At 36.4% G+C, this 23,882-nt stretch overlaps 1 protein-coding gene across 3 annotated transcripts in view; it reads left to right on the forward strand.

The window, feature by feature from the left end:
- Positions 1–23,882, forward strand: part of LOC129241989 (all trans-polyprenyl-diphosphate synthase PDSS1) — a 129,456-nt gene that overhangs the window by 53,861 nt on the left and 51,713 nt on the right. For 2 of the 3 annotated variants that reach the window (XM_054878548.1, XM_054878557.1), the window contains exons 2-4: positions 15,048–15,272; positions 19,502–19,641; positions 20,506–20,647. In XM_054878548.1, coding sequence (XP_054734523.1) covers positions 15,048–15,272; positions 19,502–19,641; positions 20,506–20,647 — 507 coding nt within the window. Of the gene's footprint in view, positions 1–15,044; positions 15,273–19,501; positions 19,642–20,505; positions 20,648–23,882 lie in introns of all 3 variants that reach the window. The other variant, XM_054878537.1, reaches the window with a different exon arrangement.

Consider the following 23,882-nt stretch of genomic DNA (forward strand, 5'->3'; position numbering starts at 1 on the left):
TATTTTATTACACACAGCACAAGTTTCAAGTGGCTTAGAGAAGAAATTAATTTTTGATAATATTTTTATTGACATCTTCCTTGTAACGAATGTTCGAAGATTTTTTAATATCGAAGATGGCACCTGCATTATTTGCTGGTTGTTTGACCGAACTCTAAATCATGTAATTTTTCACACATAGAGAATTTTTAAGAGCCGTATTTTTAATAAAAATAGTGAATTTTACTTTGTTACTTAATAATACTTCAATACATTCTTCGTTTTAAAACAAAATCTAGGCGCGTCTTTTGAAGCACCCTTTATATCCCAGAAAAATTATCTATGCATTATTTCACATAAAAATTTTGAATATAACAATTTTATAACTCCTGAAGCACCCTTTATATTCCAGAAAAATTATCTATGCATTATTTCACATAAAAATTTGTGGGATTCTGTGATTTCGTATGCGGTTGCATGTTGAAATGCAAACTTTGAGGTCTTTAAAAAAATACAGATGCCAACTGTAAAAACTTGGTATGGTAGTTTTTATTCCTTGACCCCTTTACCACAAGTCGTTGCCTCAGAATGGTGATAAGTTTTTATTGTTGTACAGTGTAATATGCATATCAATGTTTGTAAATTTCCTCTTTTGTATATATTAAGACGCCACACTGTCTGTAAAAACTGCCAAACAACAAAACCCACAAAACAAAAAATACAAAAAAAAAAACAACAGAAAAAAACTTACCGGAGACAAAATAGACAAACTTCCAATCACCTAAGTAGGGCCTCATAAATATTTAATGAATCACAGCAGCCAACTATTGCTACAGAGCCTCGCGCACATACACACTCGCACGCATATGCAAGGCGGTAAGCATTCTTCGTTCAAATGCGCCGACACACAAACATCCATGTGTATGTAAATGAGGTAGTGCCCATTTACACGCCTAGCAAAACACATTTGAAAAGCAAGAAAAAAATCCCACTTGGTGTTTAGAGCTGGACCAAACAAAGAATTCAATGAATTATTTAACAAGTGTCGAAAAGCCGATGGAAAATTGTCTTAGCTGTTTTGTAAATTATTGCCTATGACTGGAATGAAGAAAAAAAAATAATACATTTTTTTTGACGTCCCCAACTGCTAATCAATGTTTTGATATAATTATGCAACGATTATTGAAATTAGCGGCAACATCAACTTGAAATATTTTCCAAATGTGTGTGTGCGGTGGAAAATCCTGTAAACAAAAATCTTTCTTGGGCAACAAAAGTCATAAATAAATCTAATATTTTTTGTTACATTAATTTAACGCCGCAGACGGTAAAGTTTTTTCAAGTTTAGGCTTAGAGTGCAGTGAGCAGATGAGTGCAGGTTTATTTATAAAGTTACATACATACCTACATATCTACATATATCACCCATATATAAGGTGGGCCATCCAAGCCTAGAAACGTGAAATAGCTTTGGTAAGAAATTGAATTTCTAATACTGAATCTCTAATGCTAAATTTAATGCTGTCATAAGCTGAATGGAGTATGCGATTGAAGTGGTTGTTGCAGCAAGATAACGACCCAAAATACATACTAAGTAAATTTGCCGATGAGTGGTTTCGGATCAGGGAAGTTGAGGTCATGTCGGGCAGTATCCTGACCTCCACCCTATAGAAAATCTATGGACGGATATAAAAAAGAGTGTTGTCCTATTATTTTGAACTCAACTGTATGTATGCATGTATATGTATATGCATATATGTGTCATAAAAGGTCTTTGTTATATCAAGGACGAATCGCTTCACCGTATAATCATCACTCGAGTCACGTCCCGTTAGCCAACTGAACCAACTCAAGTCAAGTCAAGTCAAGTAAAGTCAAGCCAAGCCAGGTTAAGTTAACATAGAGTGGACTCGAGTTGAGTTGAATTGAGTTCAATTGTGTTTTGTGTTTTGTGTTTTGTGTTGAGAGTCAAGTTGGTTCGCGCGCAAAGTCAAGATGCTTGACACTGACCACACTTGCGAACGCAACACGGCCCACAAACAGCGCAGCTTCGCAAACGTGAAAACAATACCATGAACTGCCCAACCTACGACTAGTCATAAAAATGATGTTCGGCACACGCGTTCCCGCTCACGCACATCTGCATGCACATTAGCACCAACACACAAGCACATACTTTTTCACCAGCGCCTCATCTTTCACAGCTGCTGTTATGCCACTATTGCCACTGCTTCTTCTTCGTCTTTAGCATGGCCTATTTGTGCGAGACGTTGCCCGTGGTCGGTCGAATCATTGCTTGTGGTAGGCGACCAAGCCGGTTATTACATGATTGGGTGTTGTTGTAATTATCCTCATTGTCGCAGTTTAGTGTTGATGCTATTGTATTTTTGATTATACTCCACACTTGGCTATTATTGGGCTATAATTTTTGTTTGACATTCTCCTTCATTGCACGCATTGTGTTGTGGCCGCATTCCAATTATGCGCAAAAGATGTTGCCTTTGTCGGTTGCTCTGGCCATTGCTGGTCATTGCTGTTGACCGGCCATTCAGTACAAGGACGATGGGACGGCTGCATAAATTTACTTCACTTCTGCATACCTGTTTTTACAAGTGAAAACAAAAAAAAGAACAAAACGAAAGAGCAAAATTGGAAAGAGTTAAAACAGAAACCTGGACTACGTACTACATACAACCGCTTGCCATGGAATGCGTTGGGACTCCCTGCACCTTTGTCGTCTACCGGTTTTAATGAATTTTTGTGGTCGCCTGCTGTGAAGGGGGAATCAGGCTTGAAAGACAGCTCATTTTGAGCTGAGTGATGCTGCAAAAAAAAAAAAAATGTATAAAATATTTTTTTTTTTTTCGATGGGTCGCGCGGAAGTATACGAGCTCGCTTGACACATATGCAATTACTTGAGTATAGGTGAAATTCAGTGTGGTCTGATATATGTAAATTTTTTAATGAAATGCTCCGGATAATAATATTTCAGTTATTTATGAAAGTTACCTTCATTCGCTTGAAATTCACTATGCGATGCCTGCCCAATTTCCACACGTGCGAACTTCATTAACATTTTTTTTGGTTTTCTGTTTTTTTTTGTTATTGTAATATATAGTATGTGCAAGCATGCGTTTATATGTTTCAGTTTGTAACGTGAGCAAATTATGGCAGCACTTTTGATAAAATCAGTTTGACAAAATTTTACAGCAAAAAAAAAGAACTGTACGGGAGTCCTAAATTCGGTGCGAACTAAACTTTATATACCCGTGCAAATTTTAGGAAAATTTCATTTCGGCTGGCTGTTAATTTTTAGTATTAAACAGATGCGTAGAAAGTGAGAGTTAAATCTTGTAACGTTAGAGTGGCGCACGGAAATTTAGTCTTGACATAAAAAATGTGGGCATGTTTTTTGACGGATCTTAAAAATATTTTTGTTGGATCTTAATGAGCTGGAGAGCAACACGTGTACCAAATTTGAAGCTTGTACCAACTTATGAACGCACTTACCCCAAAGTGGGCGTGGCTGCAAAAATTTATTCTTCCATAAAATTTTGTATGTGATGTTCATTACTTTTATCAAATTTGTGTAATTTTAAAACAGAGATGTTAAGGTTTTTTTCTCTTTTGAAAATTACTACTAACTGAGAGGTGGGCGTGGTTGTTGAAAAATTTCGCCCAATTTTAATACCTGATTTTCTCGGCTTGACATCGTCTGCGGTTGCTTTGCCTGCCGGAATGTCAACCTTTACAACCAACGATTACAAAGGAGAATGCCCCATACTGCGGTGAGGCCACAGTTACTCCGTTAGCGATGCACATGTTTTAGTTCCTTGAACCATTCAGTTCTTGGTGCGATTCTAAGTATGCTTTGACTTAGAAATTTGTTGGTGTGGTCCTCTCCGTGCAGATGATTGAGTGATCACCACAAGCGTTGTTCCCGGATAGGGATATTATTTTGTAATATCATCTCTATAGATTACCATTCAGATTTCCATTGAAGACAAATCTCACCAAAAACGTCATCATGGTGGCTTAAGTCGCCGTGCAACTGAGTTCAAAATTGTATTCTCTGTCCTCCTCCATAGCTTACTGATTTGTTCATCTCGGGATATTGTCTTATTGGCTAAACAATTCTATAATGAAGGTAAATCAAGTTGATGCAATTCGAGATTGCGTTGATGTACGTTCATGAGTTCGCGTTAAGATCCTAAGCCACGGAGACCTATCGGTCACCTTTATTAGCGCCCACCATATAACGTCTCATATATAAAATTCCACCCGCGTCAGGCGCTTTTAGTGCGATTAGCGTGCCAGAATTCTTGACAATTCCCATCACGCCTATAAAATGAATGTCCAACTTGATACGCGCTCCTTAATACCAAGATGATTGTAATCAAAAACCAGATTACAAGAAATATAATAAAATAAATATTAACTTCTCATTCCTCCTATCTACCAATGACGACTCCTCTATCCATCTTAAACACTTGCAATTTCGTTTAACATTTTTTCAACCAAATTCATTTGAGTATTGGGCTCACCTTCATTGAACACTTCATGCGTTAGTTACTTCTTTACCAAATCTAATATGCCTTTGGGCAACCTCTTTGTCTGCAATGTGTGAATCATTGTACGAGTATGCATCTGCTGATTCATGCAAACAGTCACTCGTTTTTTGCAAATCTTCTGAATCACTGAATGACCCAAAAATGCGTTTCACACACACACACACACACACATACAAACTTAATATACAATAAAATATTATGCGTAAAAATAACCGCTTGTGGTTAAAGTTTGTTGTAAAATTATTATGTTTTTTCCGTTCTAATGCAATTAGTTGAACAAAAGTTTGGAAGTACCTCAGCAGTGCATTTTGAATATAATGTATAAGGTGGCGCAAAATTAGTCACCCTATCGAAATATTTATAATTTTGGAAATGGCGTCATACGTCAATCATATTTGACACTTCCGAACTATAACAGCTGCAGCATACAAACAGACAGGCAATGATGCGCGTAAAGGTCAAAACGAAATGTTTCATCACTCAAAATATTTCTTTTATTTAGTGATAAATTATTCAAAAACTAAATTGGATGATTGAATTCCAAAAATTAAACCTTATAGCCTATCCTTTGATGTCCTTTTTAAAAAAATAAAAATTAAAGCCTATCCTTTATGACTTTCCTTTTTGATTATATTTTAGTTTGTTACACAAATATTGTTAACCTAAGAAGCAAAATATAAATATGTGTTTATTATTGATCCTCATTGGGTAACCAAAACTTTCCTCCACTGGTGTTCGTATAACCACACCGAAGTTGAGTAAACCTGTGGTTGATGGTTCCAATAGATGGTGAAGAGTAGCCATAGTATTTTTCAGGATTTTTTTTTGGCCTGAGAAACACTTGATTAGTTCAAAGAAATAAAATAATTGTGTAGGAAAACTCCATTTGGCAAATAGAACTTCTTATTTTTCCGCCTACTCGATACACTTCATTCAAAGTTTCTCCATTTTTGTAAGAGCCTGCAAATAATATGAGATGCTCAACACAGGCATTTTTTCATTGATGTCTTTTCCATTCAACCAATATCTCTTACAATATAATCAATTTGGGGCTAAATATATTGAATATGCTAGATGAGGAGCATCTACGGACATGTTCCCCGGTGCGTTTTGTTAGAAGGAGCAGTGTAGAAGAATTTAGAGTTTTTCTAGTTAGTCAAGCCATAACTCCCAGCAGTGCGGTTTTAAACGAGGATTTTCTGAACATTTTCCATACAACGAGACCAACACTTATTATATTCAGTCTAAATCTGAATAAAAACTTTTAGCCAAACTTTTACATTTTGCCTTTCTTCTTACCAGGAATACAAACTCAGAGTGGATTTTTCTCGTTTCCCATCATTTAAAATACACCTCGAAAAAGGAATATCGTGTTTTGGAAAAAATAAGTATTAATAAGAATTCAAAAAAATAGGCAGAATGTGCTGACATTTTCGAATGAGTTTTTCGCCAGCAAAGTGTGAAAGAGCAAGCGAACTTTTCAATAGAAAAAATACTAAAAAAATAGTTTTTGGGTCAAACTAGAGTTACTTTTAAATATTATGAAAAAAAAAAACATCTACAGAAGCGGGAGAGAAATTTGCCTAATCTTTGCGCAAAGTATTAGTTACGAAAGTATGCAGGTTTAGGCAATAATATTTTGTTTTTTGTAAAAGAGTTTTATTTTTTAAATTTTTTATTAAAATTATTTTAAGTTATTGAAAATTGTGTTACCATTAGAGACTTCTATTCCGTTTCTAACACTTTGAGCCGTTGCTAAGCATTGTAGTGAGGCCAAAAACGTTACTTCTGCGCCATTTCCTAAATTGGGTGATAACTTCTTCTGCAGCTACTTCTTCGCCTAGAATTGGGAGCACTTTAAAATGAAGGCAAGTGTTTTGTTGTGCGCAGCCCACATTTACAATTTTATCTAATTTTTTTGGAGTGTAATGAAACTCTCTTCAGTCATCGTAATCGAATGGGTTGTCTAAAGCTACTTTGGTCTAAAGCTACTTTGGTGATGTCTCCGTTGGGTTTTCATAAAGTATGGCCAATCCATTTCTACTTCCGACTCCGAATTTCAAGGTCGACAACCGTTTGGTTTATCATAGCCCAGAGATTGTTGTTGGAGATAGTGTTAGGCCAAAAAATGCGCATGATCCTACGAAGGTTGCGGTTGGTAAAAACTTGTAGGTCATGCATGTCACGCAGAGACCCGTTCGAAGTCTTGCATCCGTATAGTACAACTGACTTGACATTGGACTCGAATATTCTGAGCTTCGTGCCCCTATATATACATAGTATACATATATATATGATGACCTCCATTGTCCAACATACCAAACGCTGCACGGCCTTTTGATATTCGGCTACGTACAGGATTTGATTGAAAAGTAATGAGCCTATTTTTTAAGTAGTTTTATTAAACCTTTGCTTATACAATTAATATTCTTCAAAATAGGACCCTTGAGCGTCAATACACCGCTGGTAGTGGTCCATCCACTGCAGGAAACATTTTTTAAACTTATCCGCCGGAATCGCGTTCAATTCGGCTGTCACAGTTTTTTGCCTCGATGGAGTCGAATCGCCTTCCCTTCAGCTTTCTTTTCAGGCGCGGGAACAAGAAGAAGTCCGGAGGGGACACTTTTAGAACAGCTTTCACGCGCGGAGCGATGTTGACTGCACCGCTAGTGCCAGCGAACTGGGACCGGTTTCTAGTGGAATAGGAAGGCCCAACGATCATTTTCCCCCACCAGCCGATTCGGTTGATCGCTTGGCAGACGCTCCGCACGGAAAGGCTCATTACTTTTCAATCAAACCCTGTATATCGGCTGCCGAACCGCCGTGTTTATTGTTGATACTCCCGAGATAGCAAAATTATTTTACTTTTTTGATGCTAGTACCGCATATTCGCTAAGTTGGGGCTCTTGTAGGGTTGATGCACATAGTCTTCGTTTTGGCAATGTTAATTTTTAGACCTGCCTGCGCTGCCAATGCGCTTACCAACTCGGATTGTATATGCGCGTGCTTGTGCAAGAGCAGATAAATATCGTCCAGATAGTCGAGGTCTTCAAGACTGCCGTCTAGGCCCTAGGAGATGCCTCTTCTATTAGCAGATGCTTCCCGCATAATTAAGTCCAGGACCAGGTTAAACAAGAGCGGACATAGCGCACACCCTTACTCCTGTGTGCACTTGGATATCGCTGCCCAAGATGTTTTCGAGCCTAAATTGACACCTGGCTGATAGAAAGGGGTTTTCTTAACAGCGGTCGCTCCACCCGTCAGACAATGTTAAAGCTCCGATTGTACCTTTGCCCTTCCAAGAAAAAAAAAAACACTTATAAAAGCCATCTGCATCCCACGTAATGTTTATTCAACTTTTTCTACTTTTTGCAACCTTATTTGAAACAACTTAAATTTTCATCCAAGTTTTACCACTTAAATGATCAAAACTTCAGAATTCAGCTATTTTGAAGTTCGGATTACCAAATCTCCTCTCCGTTGAATGAGAATTTAGAAAGAAATGATATTTTTTTCTATAACATCTTTCATATCGTATTTACATAGCATAAGAAAACATTGCATAGCAGTGTACTTCTGGCGATGATACCCTGTACCGCCTGATTATCACCAGATTTTATTAGGTAGCACTAAAATTTATCAGTGAAGTTCTTATTAACATTTGTAATTAAAATTTTCTAACTCGTGTATTTTTTAGCTCTGTAACGAAAGTAAAAAACACATACATATATACATTTATATACACACACATGCATACACACATTCATATAGTGAAGCTTAGAGGTCTTCAAAGTTTGTGCAACTAATCATGTCGGTCTTACCAAATTTAATAGTTCAATATTTATTGTTTGTTGATGTATTTATGTATGTGAAGCGAAGGTAATTTTGCATGTTTGTGTGCATAATTTACGTTAGTTAGTATGTATGTGTGAGTTCACTACACCTGCTGTGATCTCTTCGCGTAGTGATGAAGGTCCTTTTGATTAGCACCTCGACATGAATAATTGTAGGTAGGCGCACGCGCGTTACGAAAACGCGAAGAAGCATTAAAAACTAGTAGAGAAAAAAATCTAAATATAAGTTGGATACTATTTTCGAGTAAATTGAAATGGAATTTGCACCTAAACAAGCCTATACTAAATATGCCTACCTACAGTATTGACCAATAACTTAAGCATGCTCCGCATAAGTAAATTTTTTGTATAGATCCTCTGTTTATGTGTTTATATTTTCCAATATGCCTTTAATATTGTCAGATAAAAATGGTAAGGATTTGGTGTTTCATAGGTGAAAAGTTCATATGCAGGAAAAATGTTTAAAGAAGAAAATTGAGGGGGCAAAATTGAAGCAGACTACTTTACCGGTTGCCACAATTTTTGAAATCAGTACTTAAAAGCGAATATATTGTTCTACTATATATTCCGGTTTCATAGGTATATTATTATTATGCACCAGAAAAGTGCTGTGCAGTATTGCTTTAAATGCCCAATTAACTCTCAACGAAAATATGAAAATATATATTACTTAAAAGAGATTGTCTTTCCATTTCGAACATATTTTTGTGCGCTCTCCGCCGCACTCATAACGTCATAACAGTCCTTGAGAAGATGCAGCATTGTTTGTAAGGAGAGTGAATCGTTTGTACAATGATCGTCAGTGATGATCTTAAATTGATTAGTGAAGATCTGGGTCATTTCGAAGGAAATACTAAAATGTTCTCTATATTATCGTGCGTCTGCAATGATAGAAAGGAACACCTTCGTGCAGGAACCCGCTGCCTCTTTTTCAAGAGTGCCACTCTTCAAACGCTTCTGACTGAATATGGCGTTTGACGTGACTCAGTGGATACACGGAGTATAACAAATCGGAGTGCTGATTTGTAGCGTATTTTGCCTGCTGATCTGCGACTTTATTCAATTCCCTTCAATTGTGTGATCTTAATCAGAAAAAATCGATAAGATGTCCTTGACGAAGGTGATGAAGGTGTTGATGAATTGATTCAATAGTTTGCGTGAAGTTAGTTTGCATTTGGTTAGTTTGGGATAGATTAGTTTGGGTTAGATTAGACTGGGTTTGGTTAAAGTTGATGCACCTTAAACGAGTTCACTCGGTGTCCACTGAGGTCTAGTGTGGTTCTCAAGAATGAGTTTCTTAGTTCTACCTTTACATATTCATCTCGATTATTTGGTGTATTCAATCAGCCCTTCAGCGAAACTATGCATAAACGGTCCGGACCCTCAAATTGCACAGATAGTGCTGAATGAACTCTACCTCTTCCTCATCTCTATAGTTTTTGCAGAAACCGTTCATCGGTTAAGTCGTTAAATCGGTTCCGATCGTATGGGTAACAGATCAGTGCCCTGTTAATATTCCCTTGTGAAGTCGTACTACTATAGATAATGTTGGAAATCATAAACGCATTCAATAATTTAAAAATTACGAAAAAATTCGGCCTGAAATGTAAAACGCATTTTGTACGTGAAGATTTTTTTTTACTTACTTTGGTAAAAATATTTTGCTTAAAATAAAATTTTGAAATTTCGAGTTTTGTTTTGTATACATAAACCCAAATTAAAAAAAAATATATTTTGTTGCGTGCGACGCATTTTATTATATTACTTCGATTTGTGTGCATTCACCTCTACTCAGACTGGTTCTTATTTGGTCCCAAAGTCACTAGTTTTGAATTAGAAGTTTTGCCTCATTTTAATTTGGCTTAGGTTTTCCTCTATCTGCATTCAATCACGCATAAATATTTATTTAAAATATCCATAAGTGTTAACCCCAGCTTTGATAGTATATATGCCGTCCATTTGATAGTATCTATGTTGTCACCAGCACTGCTACTGCTGCTGCTTCTGTTATGCTAACATTGCCAATGTTGTTGGTAATGTAAATGAACATTATTTACAATGATTGCATACATTTGCTCAACGCGTTGGGTTGTGCATGCGTGCTCTCAGTTTCGTGGGTATTGACACATCAAATACAAATAAACTAATTTTTGAATGCAACTACAACTATTGCAGCAGCGACAACAATGCATTGTTATAGAAAATGTAAAGTTTGCATCATTCGGTGATTTGATTGATGGAAAATACGTAGAAATATGTACATAAAATTGCTGCTAATAGTTGCTGTGTTGTTGTTGCTGTTTATTGCTGTTAAGCTGCTTGAGTTGCTCAAGAAAGGCGAGGAGCACACACTCACTCTCGCGCACAAAAGCAAACATATGTGATAACCTTAAAACATATGCTAACAGCTAATAACAATAACAACAACAATGCATGTGGATATTCATGTACGTACATATGTACGTGGACTAACAGCAATGACTACTTGGGAAGCATTGCAATAACAAAAACAACAACAAGTATTGTCAAAGTGGGTGCAAATTAAGTCGTTACCATGCAGGTGTGCAGCACACAGTCAGACGACGACGTTTTTCTGCTTGCGCTGCTGGTGATACTGATATTGTTGTTTTTGTTGGTGTAATAGTTTTGTTGAAATTTTCTGCAGCATTTAATAACGCACATATAGACAAACAGGCAGCGATTGTCGTTAATGTTCACAGCCATGTATGTGAGGATACGCTTGTGCGTTAGTTTTGTCATAAAACAACAACAACAACAATAAGTATTAGAAAATATGTACAAACAATAAAAATGGTCTGTTGTCACTGCGGCGGGGTCAAAAATTAGCAAATGTAAACATACAAATTACCCTCAAGGTCATTCTAAGTTAGCAAAGTAAACGCGTTCACATGTGAATCGCACACACACACACACACACACTCACACATGCATAGTGCCGTTTAGCTAATGTAGCCAACCATTAAATTTGCCTCTCAAAGGTTTCTTTGTTCACCTGCGCTGTACGAAAACACTCCCGAAGTGTGCGCTTGTGAGTGTCACAAAGTGAAGGTGGGTCGAATTACAACTACGCCACCCTCAGCGGTGCCCTATGCTGCGGTTGTGGCTGTGGCTGTGGCTGGATCGCGCGAGGCAATTTTCCACTTATTAATCTCGCTGTACCCCACTAATTTTGCTAATTCGTCAACAACACAGCACCATCTATGTTTTTGTTGTTGCTCGTGTGCTCGTCATAAATTGCAACTTCATTTGAGCTGCTAAAAAAACAAAAACAAATACATTGAATCACAAGTATGACTATGGCACGCTTCTAGGCCCATTCGTTGTTTGTATGTGTGTGTGTGTGAGCGCGCGTGCTCTGCTAAGTGTTTCAAAATTGTCAGGCGTAAGTTTTTTTTGGTCTCAGCAAATGTTGGTGTATTTGTTTTTGCAAAGACCATAATTTGTTTTACTTAAAATGATTTTGCGAAAATTATGTGCGATTTCTTAATCAGCAATTGTGATTTTTTATGGGCACGATTTACGGGCTTGGCGTGTTGCTAATTTCTCTGTTACCGCAGTTGCACTTAGTTTTAAAAATAAATGAGGAATAAATGAATGTTGTGAAAAGTGCTTTTTCAGTTCTTAATTCGTAATTCGCATGTAACCACAACTTTAACGAACATTTTAAATGCTTTTACATGCGCATATGTAACTGTTCATTGTCAGAGCTTATCTGTGAAGTAAGTGTACCGATAGAGGCTAGTACTTTTCTGGCAGGTAGAAAACTTTCCATGGCATCTTGAAGGCTTATTTTTATATTGAAAATATTAGTCGCTGGGTGTTGAGATAGGCGGCATAAAACTCCAGGCTTATCCATTTGTGCAACATCTTCAATACTACCACGACATTCGGGAAGAGTAGCTTAGCCAAACACCTAATATAATATTTATAAAAATAATTATAATAAATATAAATAATGTTTCAACATACATTCCTTTTTTTGTTCCATCGAACACTTAAATCAACTTTTCTCCAAAGTAGGCATTCGCCTTACCAGCGACCTCTTCATTCAACCCATATATAGTAGAGCCATGCCTTTTCTTCATATTTGAAAACGCGAAGTAGTCCCAAGGATCTAAATACAGAGAATAGAAAATACTCAGCCTATTGCATGGGGTACTTTGCAATACAGACCATAAAACTGTACCATTGCGATTGTGGGCTTGTGAAGGAATACAGAGGAATAGAACATTTTTCTCGCCAGTGCGGTTATTGTGTATTCCAATCTTCCCTTTCAAGTAAATCAGAGTAGCAACATTGTGCGCAAACAAAATACTGTCATCAAAGCTTTTTGGTCTAATTCCTTTTATAAAGGGTGATTAAATTTCAAGGGCCGATGTTGAATGTGAGCCACACCTAAACGTCAACGACACCGTTGGACTTCTTTCTTTGGGGTTATTTAAAAAAAAAGGTGTACGTCGATAAACCAGCAACAATTCAAGAGTCAAAGGATGAGATAATTCGGCACATTAACGGCATATAACCTCAATTATGGCTCCGCGTCATCGAAAATTTGGACCATATTTTGTTCCATACGTAATTGAGCCATACCAATATTATCATAATAAAGAGAAATGACAATAATTTCCTAAAAATATTGTATTTTATTCAAAATCAACACCGACCCTTGAAACTTAACCACCCTTTATTTAACACTGTTGTCAGTGTTAATTTAGTCTACTGTCTGAACTATTCCCTAAGCTGTGTTGTTTTGTTTTGCACTCATGATTCGTCCGCAGCTATGAAATGGTGCAAAAACTTGCTCGGATTCAGTTGTAATTTTTTTTAATTGTGAATAAAGCGAAACTGAAGCTTTCCAAGTTCACGCGCCCTCACTCACTAATCGCTCAATATCTTGCCGTGTTTTTAATGCTTAATGTCAATTGATTAACCCGAGCCAATAATCACGTCGAAAGTGAGTAAACCTGTGGATATTAAAACATTTCGATAATACCTCTCGTGTTGTGTTTGGTTCATCTGCTGTTTTATATAAAAAATATTATTTAATGAGCAGGAATAATGAGTTTTTTGCAAAGCGAGTCTATAAAAAGTGATATCGGAAAATCAGCTGATTTGTTTTTTTTTCTTTCGCCGTTTCCATGCGGCTGTCAGTACTGAGTAAAAGGAGGATTTCTACATTGCCGTGACGACAATCAAACTTACAAAACGTTGCTGTTGGTCTTGTGCCAATACTCTTAATGAATGCGCCTTGGTTTTTTCATTTTCATGCAAATGTTTTCTATTTCTAAGAGGTCTTTGACAGATCAGTCACAGGGTGCGTTCTACCGAAATATGCTTCTTGACTAGCAAAATATTGAGCTTAAGTGATTTATTGGCCCAGTTTCATATAATAGAGGTAGTACTTATGAACTGCTTTGGTACAAATTCAAAATAAAGTGCTCCACAGAGTAATCTAAGGCCCTTTTTATTTGGTATTTCAAATCTGTGCAAGCATGAAATATTGCAGACCTGATATTCTCTTCATCTTAAAGGAATAAACGACTGATGTCAGAATCCCCAATTCTGTTGCCTGTATAGTCTTAGCCGAACAGTTGCTTTTTTGTTCATATTACTATGAAATTTTGCATAATATATATAAAATACCTAATTCAATAAAAACTTCCCATTATCAAGTCATATGGAACATGGGCCAAAACGAACGTGGAGAAAACGGACTACTTTGCTAAACATTTCTCCCAAACATCCAACTCCAAGGTTTTATTTACACTCTTAGATGAAATTTACTAATAAATTTGCCAATAAGGAAAAAATAAATGCTTCTGTACTTGGTATAAAACCAAAACAATCCCCTGGTTATGACTTAATAAATAACAGCAAAACTTTTAACAAATTAACAAAAGAAGCTGTACAATCTCTCTCCCAAATCTTTAATACAATCTCGCTGAAAAGATTTGCCCTACCAGTTGCTGAAATATACCGCCCGATAAGTTTACTCCCGATTATCTGCAAACTAATGGAAATCTTATTTCTTAAAAGGTTATACCTGGTAGTTGAGAAAAGACAGTTGATTCCCAAACATCAATTTGGTTTCCTTAAGCAGCGCAGCACCATTGAGCACGTGCACCATCTCGTCGAATAAACAAATAACATTTTCGAAAGTAAAGAATTTTACACAACAGGTTTTCACGACATCTCTCAAGTTTTGAGAGAATATGACACAGTGGCTCCGTCCTAGGTCCCATATTATAACTGTTATTCACGCATAATCTGCCTGCCTAATCAGGACGTTTGCTGATGATACAGCTGCCCTAATCTATTTTTTTTTGTTTTTTTTTGTCGGGACAGACTAGCAAGTACAGCACTCAGACATAATTAAGTCCATTGTACTTCACTCGGATTCCTTTCATAATTTTCTTTAAATCTACTGGACCTCCGAAGAAAACTGAGTACATCTTGTGGTGCCAGAGAGCCGAGGTGGTCGCTTCTTAACATTTCTATTACTTATTACTACTACTTATTTTTTGTTAAAATCTATTACTTATTATATAGATACTAATATAAATATTATTGTATCTACACATAAATTTTAAATTATTTTTCTCCTCTTATCTAATTTTAGCAGCACACAAGCGGAACCTGCAACAGCAACAGCAGCAGCAGCACAACAAGCACAAACAACTCAAATGCAAATAATAAAAGCTCTAATCCTACAACAATAACAGGCAGTTGCCGTCAATATAGTTCGGTGCATACGCAACAGCCAGCTGGGCCGGTGCGAGAGCTACAAATCGATCCTTACATCATAATTGAAGACGATCTGAAATATTTCTACGATGATGTCAGAGACGTAAGTATATGTAACCCATACATATGTACTTATATACGCGCGTGAGTCATTATATAAAAGTTTGTGAGCATCTCTATGCATGACAAATAACAGGATGGAACGATTTCTATTAGATATACAAAGTGAATTGATGTTGCGCCTAAGTAGGTGTGAAATGAGTTAATGATACTTCCGCGAAAGGCATAAAGTGCCTTGGTACTTACAAATACATACACGAGTACTTGCAATTGTATTTATAAAAGAGTTTATATTGCTGTGATAATATAAGTAGATTTAAAATACTTAGCTTTGCTGTTTTGTTGAGTGTAAAATTTTTAGTAAGGAGAGCAACTTTATTTGGAGGTTAGTTTTTACGCCTTTTTTAGTGATTTTCTGCTTAAGGACAAACTGATTTGGAGTGATTGAGGCATTCAGATTATTTTATAATTATTTTCAGCGGCAGCTCATAATTTTCTTTGATTCTTTTTTCAATTGGAAGTATAAAAGTTATGAGCTGCTGTTCAGCAAAGTTTTCCATTTCACAATCCGCAATTTTCATCTGCAAGAAATCAACTACGAGAATTACCTCTTACAGTTTGCGCCCAATGATGAGAACACAGTAAAATAATAATTAAAATTAATTTATTGTTTTTGAAAATATTTTCCTTGCAAATCCTAACATTTCTGAATTCGCTTGAATCAATTTTCACTTTTGCCATCCAGAAGTGGATAAATTTTTAAAGGCTTCAACAGCATTTTTAGGCGTGGAAAAACATTGACCTAACATTTTATTTTTAATGTTCGGCACTTATTAGGTACCAAATCAGGACCGTAAGGCGGATAACCCATTAATTCAATCCTTGGAGTGCTCAAAAACTCTGTTGTCTGAACCGATACGTAAGAGCTCGCATTGTATTGGTGAAAGATGATTCGTTTTCAGCGTTTGGTTTTCGTTAGCTTTACGAAAACTTCTGGTTGTGTACTACTCAAAATTGACTGCTTTAAGGTTCTCTAGTGGTACAGTTACTACGTGGTCAGATTTTCTGAAAAAAACAGGTGACCATTTTATTTGAGGTGCTTCTTCCGCGAACTACTTTTGCTGGATTAAGCTCGTATTGGAACACTCATATTCTCGTTTGCTGTTTTGTTTCCGGCTCATATGCATATGTAGATCCAAAGTTCGTCACCAGTTACGATGCCGTAGACGTGCTTTGAACCACCGCGGCTGCATTTCTTGAACATTTTTTTTACATCAATCGACTTTAGTCCTTTTTTGGGACAATTGCGGTATCCAACGAGAACAAATCTTCTTGAGGACCAAATGCTCATTCAGTATTGAATGAATGCTGGTTTGACTAATGCTCAAGGATGCTTCTGTCTTGAAATATTCCACACGATGATCTTGCGTTATCGACTGATGCTCATCATCAATTGTTTCTGGCACAACAACCGTTTTTGAACGGTCTTCACGAAATTCATTCAGCAAGAATCGACGACCACATTACTACTCGTTGTATCAGCGTTGCGCTGTGGCTAAGTGTGGTGCTTCGACGCCAAAAGCCGAAGTAAGTTGATCAATGCACTCCTTTCACGATAACCCACATCGAAAATCGAAGTAAATCATTCCACGAAAATATTCACGAGCTAATTCCATCTTTTAGGCGAGATGAATTTTTCTGCTCACTGAAACAAGAACAAATAAGGCTCGTAAGTGAAAACGTGATATTATATGTAAGTTTGTGCTAAAAAATACCGAATTTTCGACAAAAATATCGAATAAAAGCTCATCGCATGCTGTTTTGCAAAGGTGACCCTGTGAAAAGGTAACCCTCGTACGAATATTCTTCTTAGTGGCGTTTAGTAGGCACTATTTCAATTTTGAAAAATAAAAATGCGATTTTTTTTTTCTTATACAAACTCGCAAAGGTATTGAACACAAACATGAATTTAGTGTTAATATGTAAGCAAATGATAAATACATAAAAAAATAAAATATTATAAATAAATGAAAAAAAAAATAAAATAAAAAAATGATATCTAAATGAATAAAAAAAGTAAAAAAATGATAAATAAATAAAAAAAATAAATATATAATAAATAAATAAAAAAAATAAAAAAAATTATAAATAAATAAAAAAATAAAAAAATGATAAATAAACAAAAAATAAAATAAAAAAATGATAAATAAATAAAAAAAAGTAAAAAAATGATAAATAAAGAAAAAAAGTAAAAAAATAATAAATGAATAAAATAAAAAAAATGATAAATAAATAAAAAAAAAATTGAAAAAAACAAATAAAAAATGATAAATAAATAAAAAAAAATTGAATTAAAAAATTTGAATAAATAATAATATGTAATGTGTAAGAAATTGATAAATAAATAAAAAAAAAATAAAAAAATTATAAATAATAAAAAAAAAATAAAAAAATGATAAATAACTAGAAAAAAGTAAAAAAATGATAAATAAATCAAAAAATGATAAATAACTTAAAAAATAAAAAAATTATAAATAAATAAAATAAAAAAATTAAAAAAAACAAATAAAAATGATAAATAAATAAAAAAAAAATTAAAAAAATTTAATTAAAAAAATTTGAATAAATAATAATATGTAAGATGTAAGAAAGTGATAAATAAATAAAAAATAAATAAAATAATGATAAGTAAATAAAATAAAAAAATTATAAATAAATAAAAAAATAAAAAAATAATAAAAAAACCATAAAAAAGTGATAAATAAATAAAAAAATAAGAAAAAATAAGTAAATAAAAAAAAAAAAATTTAATAGGTCTATGAATAAGTTCGTGCGGTTTTTTTTCGAAATTTGAATTTCGGATCATTCCCATGGCTTTTAAACGTTTGGAAATGGTTGATTGATCAACTCCCAAAGTTTTTGCAACCTCTTCTTGCGTTTGAGCCGGATCTCCAATTCGGTATCCATGAACTTTGGCGGCGCGGCCAAAATCACCACTTTTAAAGCGTGCAAACCACTTCTGGCACGTTCGCTCAGCTAGAGCATGCTCACCATAAACTTCCACCAAGATACGATGACTTTCGGCTGCTTTTTTCTTCATATTAAAAAATTCCCCGCAAAAACACATTATTTGGCACGAAATTCGACATTTTCAAGTGTGGTAAAAATATTGTTGTTTACGCTTCAAATAAAAAACTTATACTGACGTTTGTGCCTTACGACAGTAGCTCTCCAATGAATGTTTGGAAATGTGGATCGATGGAATAATAATCAAGTTACGCCATCTGTTGTAAAACCGCACGAACTTATCCATAGACCTAAAAAAATCAGAAAATAAAAAATTAATTAAAAAAATTTATTGAGAAAAAATAAAAATTTAAATTAAAAAAAATTACAAATAAAAAAAGCAAATAACTAAAATTAACTTAACTTAAAAAAGGAATGTTATCCCATAACTAATGTAATATACGGGATCCCGAGATTTCGGTATTTCGGGATCACTGTCACTGGGATTTCGGGATTGCTATCCCTAAAATATTTTTACTAAAACATTTCTTCACATGTGACCAGCAGTCGTGAATTGCATTAGTTAAAAATAAATTTTAAATAAACTTTTTGAAACGCTACACAATTTGCGTGGGTTTCTAATTGTAAATAAAATACAGCATTTGTTATTAAACCCAAAGTAGCATACGCCTCATAAAATAAACATTATAAATGTGACAAAAATTCAGGTGAGCGCGTATTGACGCGACGATAGACGCTGCGACCTGAAACGTTGTCGGCATTTAGATGACTGATTTTTTTTTAAATCGCTTCTTTGATAAATACGGTGTGACGCTGTGGGAATTTTTTTCCGTATATTATGCAAAAAATGTTATTAAAAACACAAATGGGTGAGCAAATCGTTAGCGCTGATTTGTGCATGTGTGTGTATGTATATGCCATATGTATGTATTGGTGTAAAGTACTGTTACCTTGAAATCGCGTAGAACTTCAAGATACGAAAATAGGCGAAGTTTAAATTTTAGAACTGCTTAAATGGAGGTGCTGCATTTTTTACTACTAATTTTTGCTGCCTCTGACTAAAAGTGGCTTATTTTAATTGCCACTTAAAGCTTTAATTCACAGCTGAAACGGTGCATGTGAACTACGTTTAATTAGCACTCTTCTCAAATATGTAAACATTTTTATTACTCTTTGTTAAGTTGACTTCCTTATGCATTCGTGTTTTTTGTTTCTCTTTTGCTTTACTTCTATTTTTCTTCGCAGCTCCTGCGGCAGGGCACGAGTCAGACGGAATTGGATAAGATCGCCACGTACTACTTCGACGGCCAGGGCAAAGCGCTGCGACCAATGGTTACTATGCTGATGGCCAGAGCGATAAACTACCATTTAAATAAGGAATCAAGGTAAGTTTTGGGAAAATCCAATTTAAAGGTTTCGGTAATAAAACGCAGTCAATTAAAAGCGCATAAACTTAAAAAAAAAATAAAAAAAAATGAAATAAAAATGTGCATCACTTTAATCCACAAGCGTCTGCAATACAATTCTATTGAAATAAAAACTTAAATCTGCAAACAATATATGTGCACACTACATTGCGCTTTGCAATTTATTTTTCAGCGCAAAAGCCTATTAATAGTTTGCGATTTTATGTTCTGCACTTTCGTTTTTGTTTCATTAAAAAAAATTAAAAAAAAAATGTATTTGTATAGCGCGCTTGCGGTTTACAGGTAGATTTTTGCAGCCACTAAACACGCGCACGTACACACAGCCACACACACACATACTCAGCATCGCTTAGTGTCGTAAAAATTCATTAGTTTGCATGGGCGCACGGGGCGTATGAGTGATCTGCTGATGTAGCGCTGGCACTGACGCTGCCGATGGACAAAGTTTGCTTGTTTTGTTGTTATTTTGCATGTGCCGACATATTACATGCATACAATGTGTGCAACATTGCGTAAATGCTCATCGAGCAATAAATCCGGCTATAATAGAGTTTATTGAAGGTGGCTGTTAAAGGTTGTGCGGCCGCTCCAAAGCCGCAGCGCGCTTATTTTATTTTTGGTTTTTGTTACTGGGCGCTTTTGTGCATGCGCGCGTGTTTGTGTGCCTTTGTGTGATTTCGCTTTTAGTTGGGCCAAAGCGTAACTGTGCTAATTAAACAGAAATTATTTCCTTCACAGCGCTGCTGCCCCTTTTGTGTTTATTGTACATCTTTCATATTTAATTTTATTTTTATTTTTTATGTGCCATTTTTTCCCTTTCAGCAATTTGCTGCACAAACAAAGATTCATTGCGCTCTTCTCTGAAATGGTCCACTCAGCAAGTCTGGTGCATGACGATGTCATCGATCAATCGGATTTTCGACGCGGCAAACCAAGCGTGAATGCGTTGTGGAATCATAAAAAGGTGAGACGCTAATGTCAGTTATTATTTAGTTATTTATTTTGCAAATGTGGTTTAGTAAATTTTTGTCCAAATTTTTATGCCTTTTATTCAAGGTCGTTTGTATAATGGAACGCCTTTTAGTGCCTAGACAATAGTGAAAAATGTGTAATACAAAATTGGCTTATTTTCTCAATGGTTTTAAAAAGACCATATTAAGTATTTTGTGAGGAGTTAATTTGGCTTTTTGATTTGGTTTTTGAGTGGTGCGCTAACGATTATATAACCAATCTGTTGGTGGAAGGTTACAATTTTCAAGGACCATATCGATATTTACAGTTTTCGTAGTTATCGGTTTGTATTGTAGATTCTATCAAACTGGTCTATAGGTGGCGCAAAAGTAATCAATCTACCCGAATATCTATAATGTTTGAAAATGTCGTCGTTCGTCAGTCATATTTGACACTTGTGAACTAGAGAGCTGATGGCTTCATTCCATAGAGGAGGATGGTTTCATATGTAGAAGTCCACGCAAATGGTGAAAGTTACTGATTGCCATTTACTTGGGAGTGGCCATGTCGATTCTTCTGCATATGGTTCAATCAGCTCACAACTTCCGGGATTAGCCCAAGTATCTTCGTCCCCAAGTACTGTCGTTCACTCCGGTGAACGAGCGCCTCACAATCATCCGCATCAAAGCACGATTTTTTAACATCTCGCTCATTTGCGCCCACGCCCCGATGGAAGAGAAGGACGATGCGACCAAAGATTCCTTCTATGAGCGCCTGGAACGTACCTATGAGCGCTGCCCCGCCACGACATAAAAATCGTGATTGGCAACTTCAACGCCAGGGTGGGCAAGGAGAGAATTTTTGGTCCCACAGTCGGAAAACTCAGCCTGCACAATGAAACACCCGGTGATCGACTTCGCCGGGGCCCGAAACATGGTAGTCTACAGCACCAGATTCCAGCATAAAAAGATACACCAAGCCACCTGGCTGTGCCCTGATCGAAAAACGCGAAACCAGTTGTGATAGATGGAAGACAGCTGCCTAAAGAGCCACGCTGCGATCGGGCGCAACGCGAGCAATATTGGATCGCTACCGAGAGCGAAGAAAGGAAGAGAGACGTGTTATCCAAAAGAAGAAACGATAGGCCGAAATACGTGAGTGCGAGTAGCTTGAGATGCTGGCCAATAGGAACAACGCTCGAAAATTCTACCAGAAAGTTCGGCGGCTTACAGAAGGTTTCAAGACCGGGGCGTTTTCCTGTAAGAACAAAGACAGCGATCTGGTGACTGACATCCAGAACATACTTAAATTATGGAGGGTACACTTCTCGAACCTGTTAATTAGCGACAGGTGCGCATGTCAGAGAGAATGTGAAGATCCCGATACCCCAATCGTTGACCACGGAATTGTCGTTCGGCTAGTCGACCATGACAAGGTGAGAATATCGATAACGCGTCTAAAGTCTAAAGAACAACAAAGCCGCGGGCGTCGACGGACTGCCGGCTGAGCTATTCAAACATGGCGGCGAGGAGCTGGTAAGGTGCATGCATCAGCTTCTATGCAAAATATGGTCGGATGAAAGCATGCCTGCCGATTGGAATTTAAGTGTGCTCTGCCCAATCCATAAGAAGGGCGATCCTGCAATTTGTGCCAATTACCGCGGGATTAGTCTTCTAAATATCGCATATAAGGTTCTAGCGGGCGTATTGTGTAAAGGGTTGAAGCCCACCATCAACCAACTGATTAGACCTTATCAGTGTGGCTTGAGACCTGGAAAGCCTCATTGCTTGACAACTATTCGAGCCATACTTTTGATTATTTTGACTTTTTTTCAGAACCCTTTTTTTAAGTTTTATAAATCATTTATGTACGATGTCAGGTCGTTAGAGAACTAAAAAATTTCTGATAAATAACATTGAACATTTTTGTTTAGCTGCTAAAATTGTTTAAATGCTCGAAAATTTCGAAGAAACATTTCAGCAGTTGGGCATTGAGCGAGTTCTGAGAGATTAACGAGTTACTCGCACTGCTCGATACATGGACACATGCAGCTCTGTTGCTAGTATCTTTGTCTCTAACCCGAAGACCTAGTTGCAGGTTATTCCACGAACTAGCACTACACTCATCTAAAATAATTTCTTGGTGTGGTTTTGGGGCAAGTGGCTACCGGTACGAAACTCTCGAAACCAGTGCCACCTATCGGATGGCGATAAATTCGTTAAACTTTCGAAGCATGCGCACAACAACTCACTTAAATTTCATAGCAATCGGCTTAAAGGCTTAAGAGTTTTATATTGTAATTAAAGGTTCTTTCGTTGTCGACCGCGTCTGTCAAATCCTTTATTTATTATAAAGTCACTGGTGCCAAATCACTTACGATGGCAAGTTATAAAAAGGATCAACACCGTCAAATGAAAAATTTTACAAAGAAGTAAAGAAATAAATGTAAAATTTATCATTTGAGGGTGTTGATCCATTGCTGGTGAGAACATTGCGCGCGTGGCGAAAAATTTTACTTCAGACGCATCAAACCTACAAAGTTTACTCTTCAATGTTTGGCGACCTGCTCGTTAAAGAATCACCCAACACTCGAAACTCAAACGAACGTCAGGTCTAGTGAAAACATAGTCGCTGTTTTTGAAAGTAGGTGGGGGAGCCGCACCTTGCGATAGAACTCCTCGGCCTTTTACAAATTTCAACTCAACGAATTTTGTCTGTACCTGTACAAGATATCCCTGAACCGGGAACTCAAAGTTGATGGCGATAGGAAAAGTTTGTTGTTCGCCAATTGGGTTTCGTAGCATTTGGAAAAGAACCAGGAAATAAAATAAGAAATCGAAAAAAAAGAAAACGTTTTTTTTCTAATTGCGATCGCTCCTCAGCAGGCAGTGGTAAACCTCCGAGTATATTTTTGGAACGAAAAAGCTTCTCATAGAAAGCCATCTGCCGTCCTGAGGCGGCGTAAAACAGTAGGTTCCTCCATTTTTGGCAAAATATCAATGTTAGGTAAGGTTAAATGGCTGTCCTTGCGAGGGTTCCACTTGAACAAAAATTCAAAATTTGTCCGTTGTGATACCATACAGGTAGAGGGTAGGAAAAAAGTAGAATGAAAGGGAACAAACGGGTGGAAGAATAGGAAAAAGGGTCTTTGGAATAGGGAATGACGACCCATAATATACGCAGGTGTAGCGAAGAAGTGAAGGTCCAGGTGTCTCGAGCTTTGCATGACGATAGCAGTACAGCTGAGA

This window comes from Anastrepha obliqua, chromosome 1, assembly GCF_027943255.1.
Source record: "Anastrepha obliqua isolate idAnaObli1 chromosome 1, idAnaObli1_1.0, whole genome shotgun sequence".
Taxonomy (NCBI): Eukaryota; Metazoa; Arthropoda; class Insecta; order Diptera; family Tephritidae; genus Anastrepha; species Anastrepha obliqua.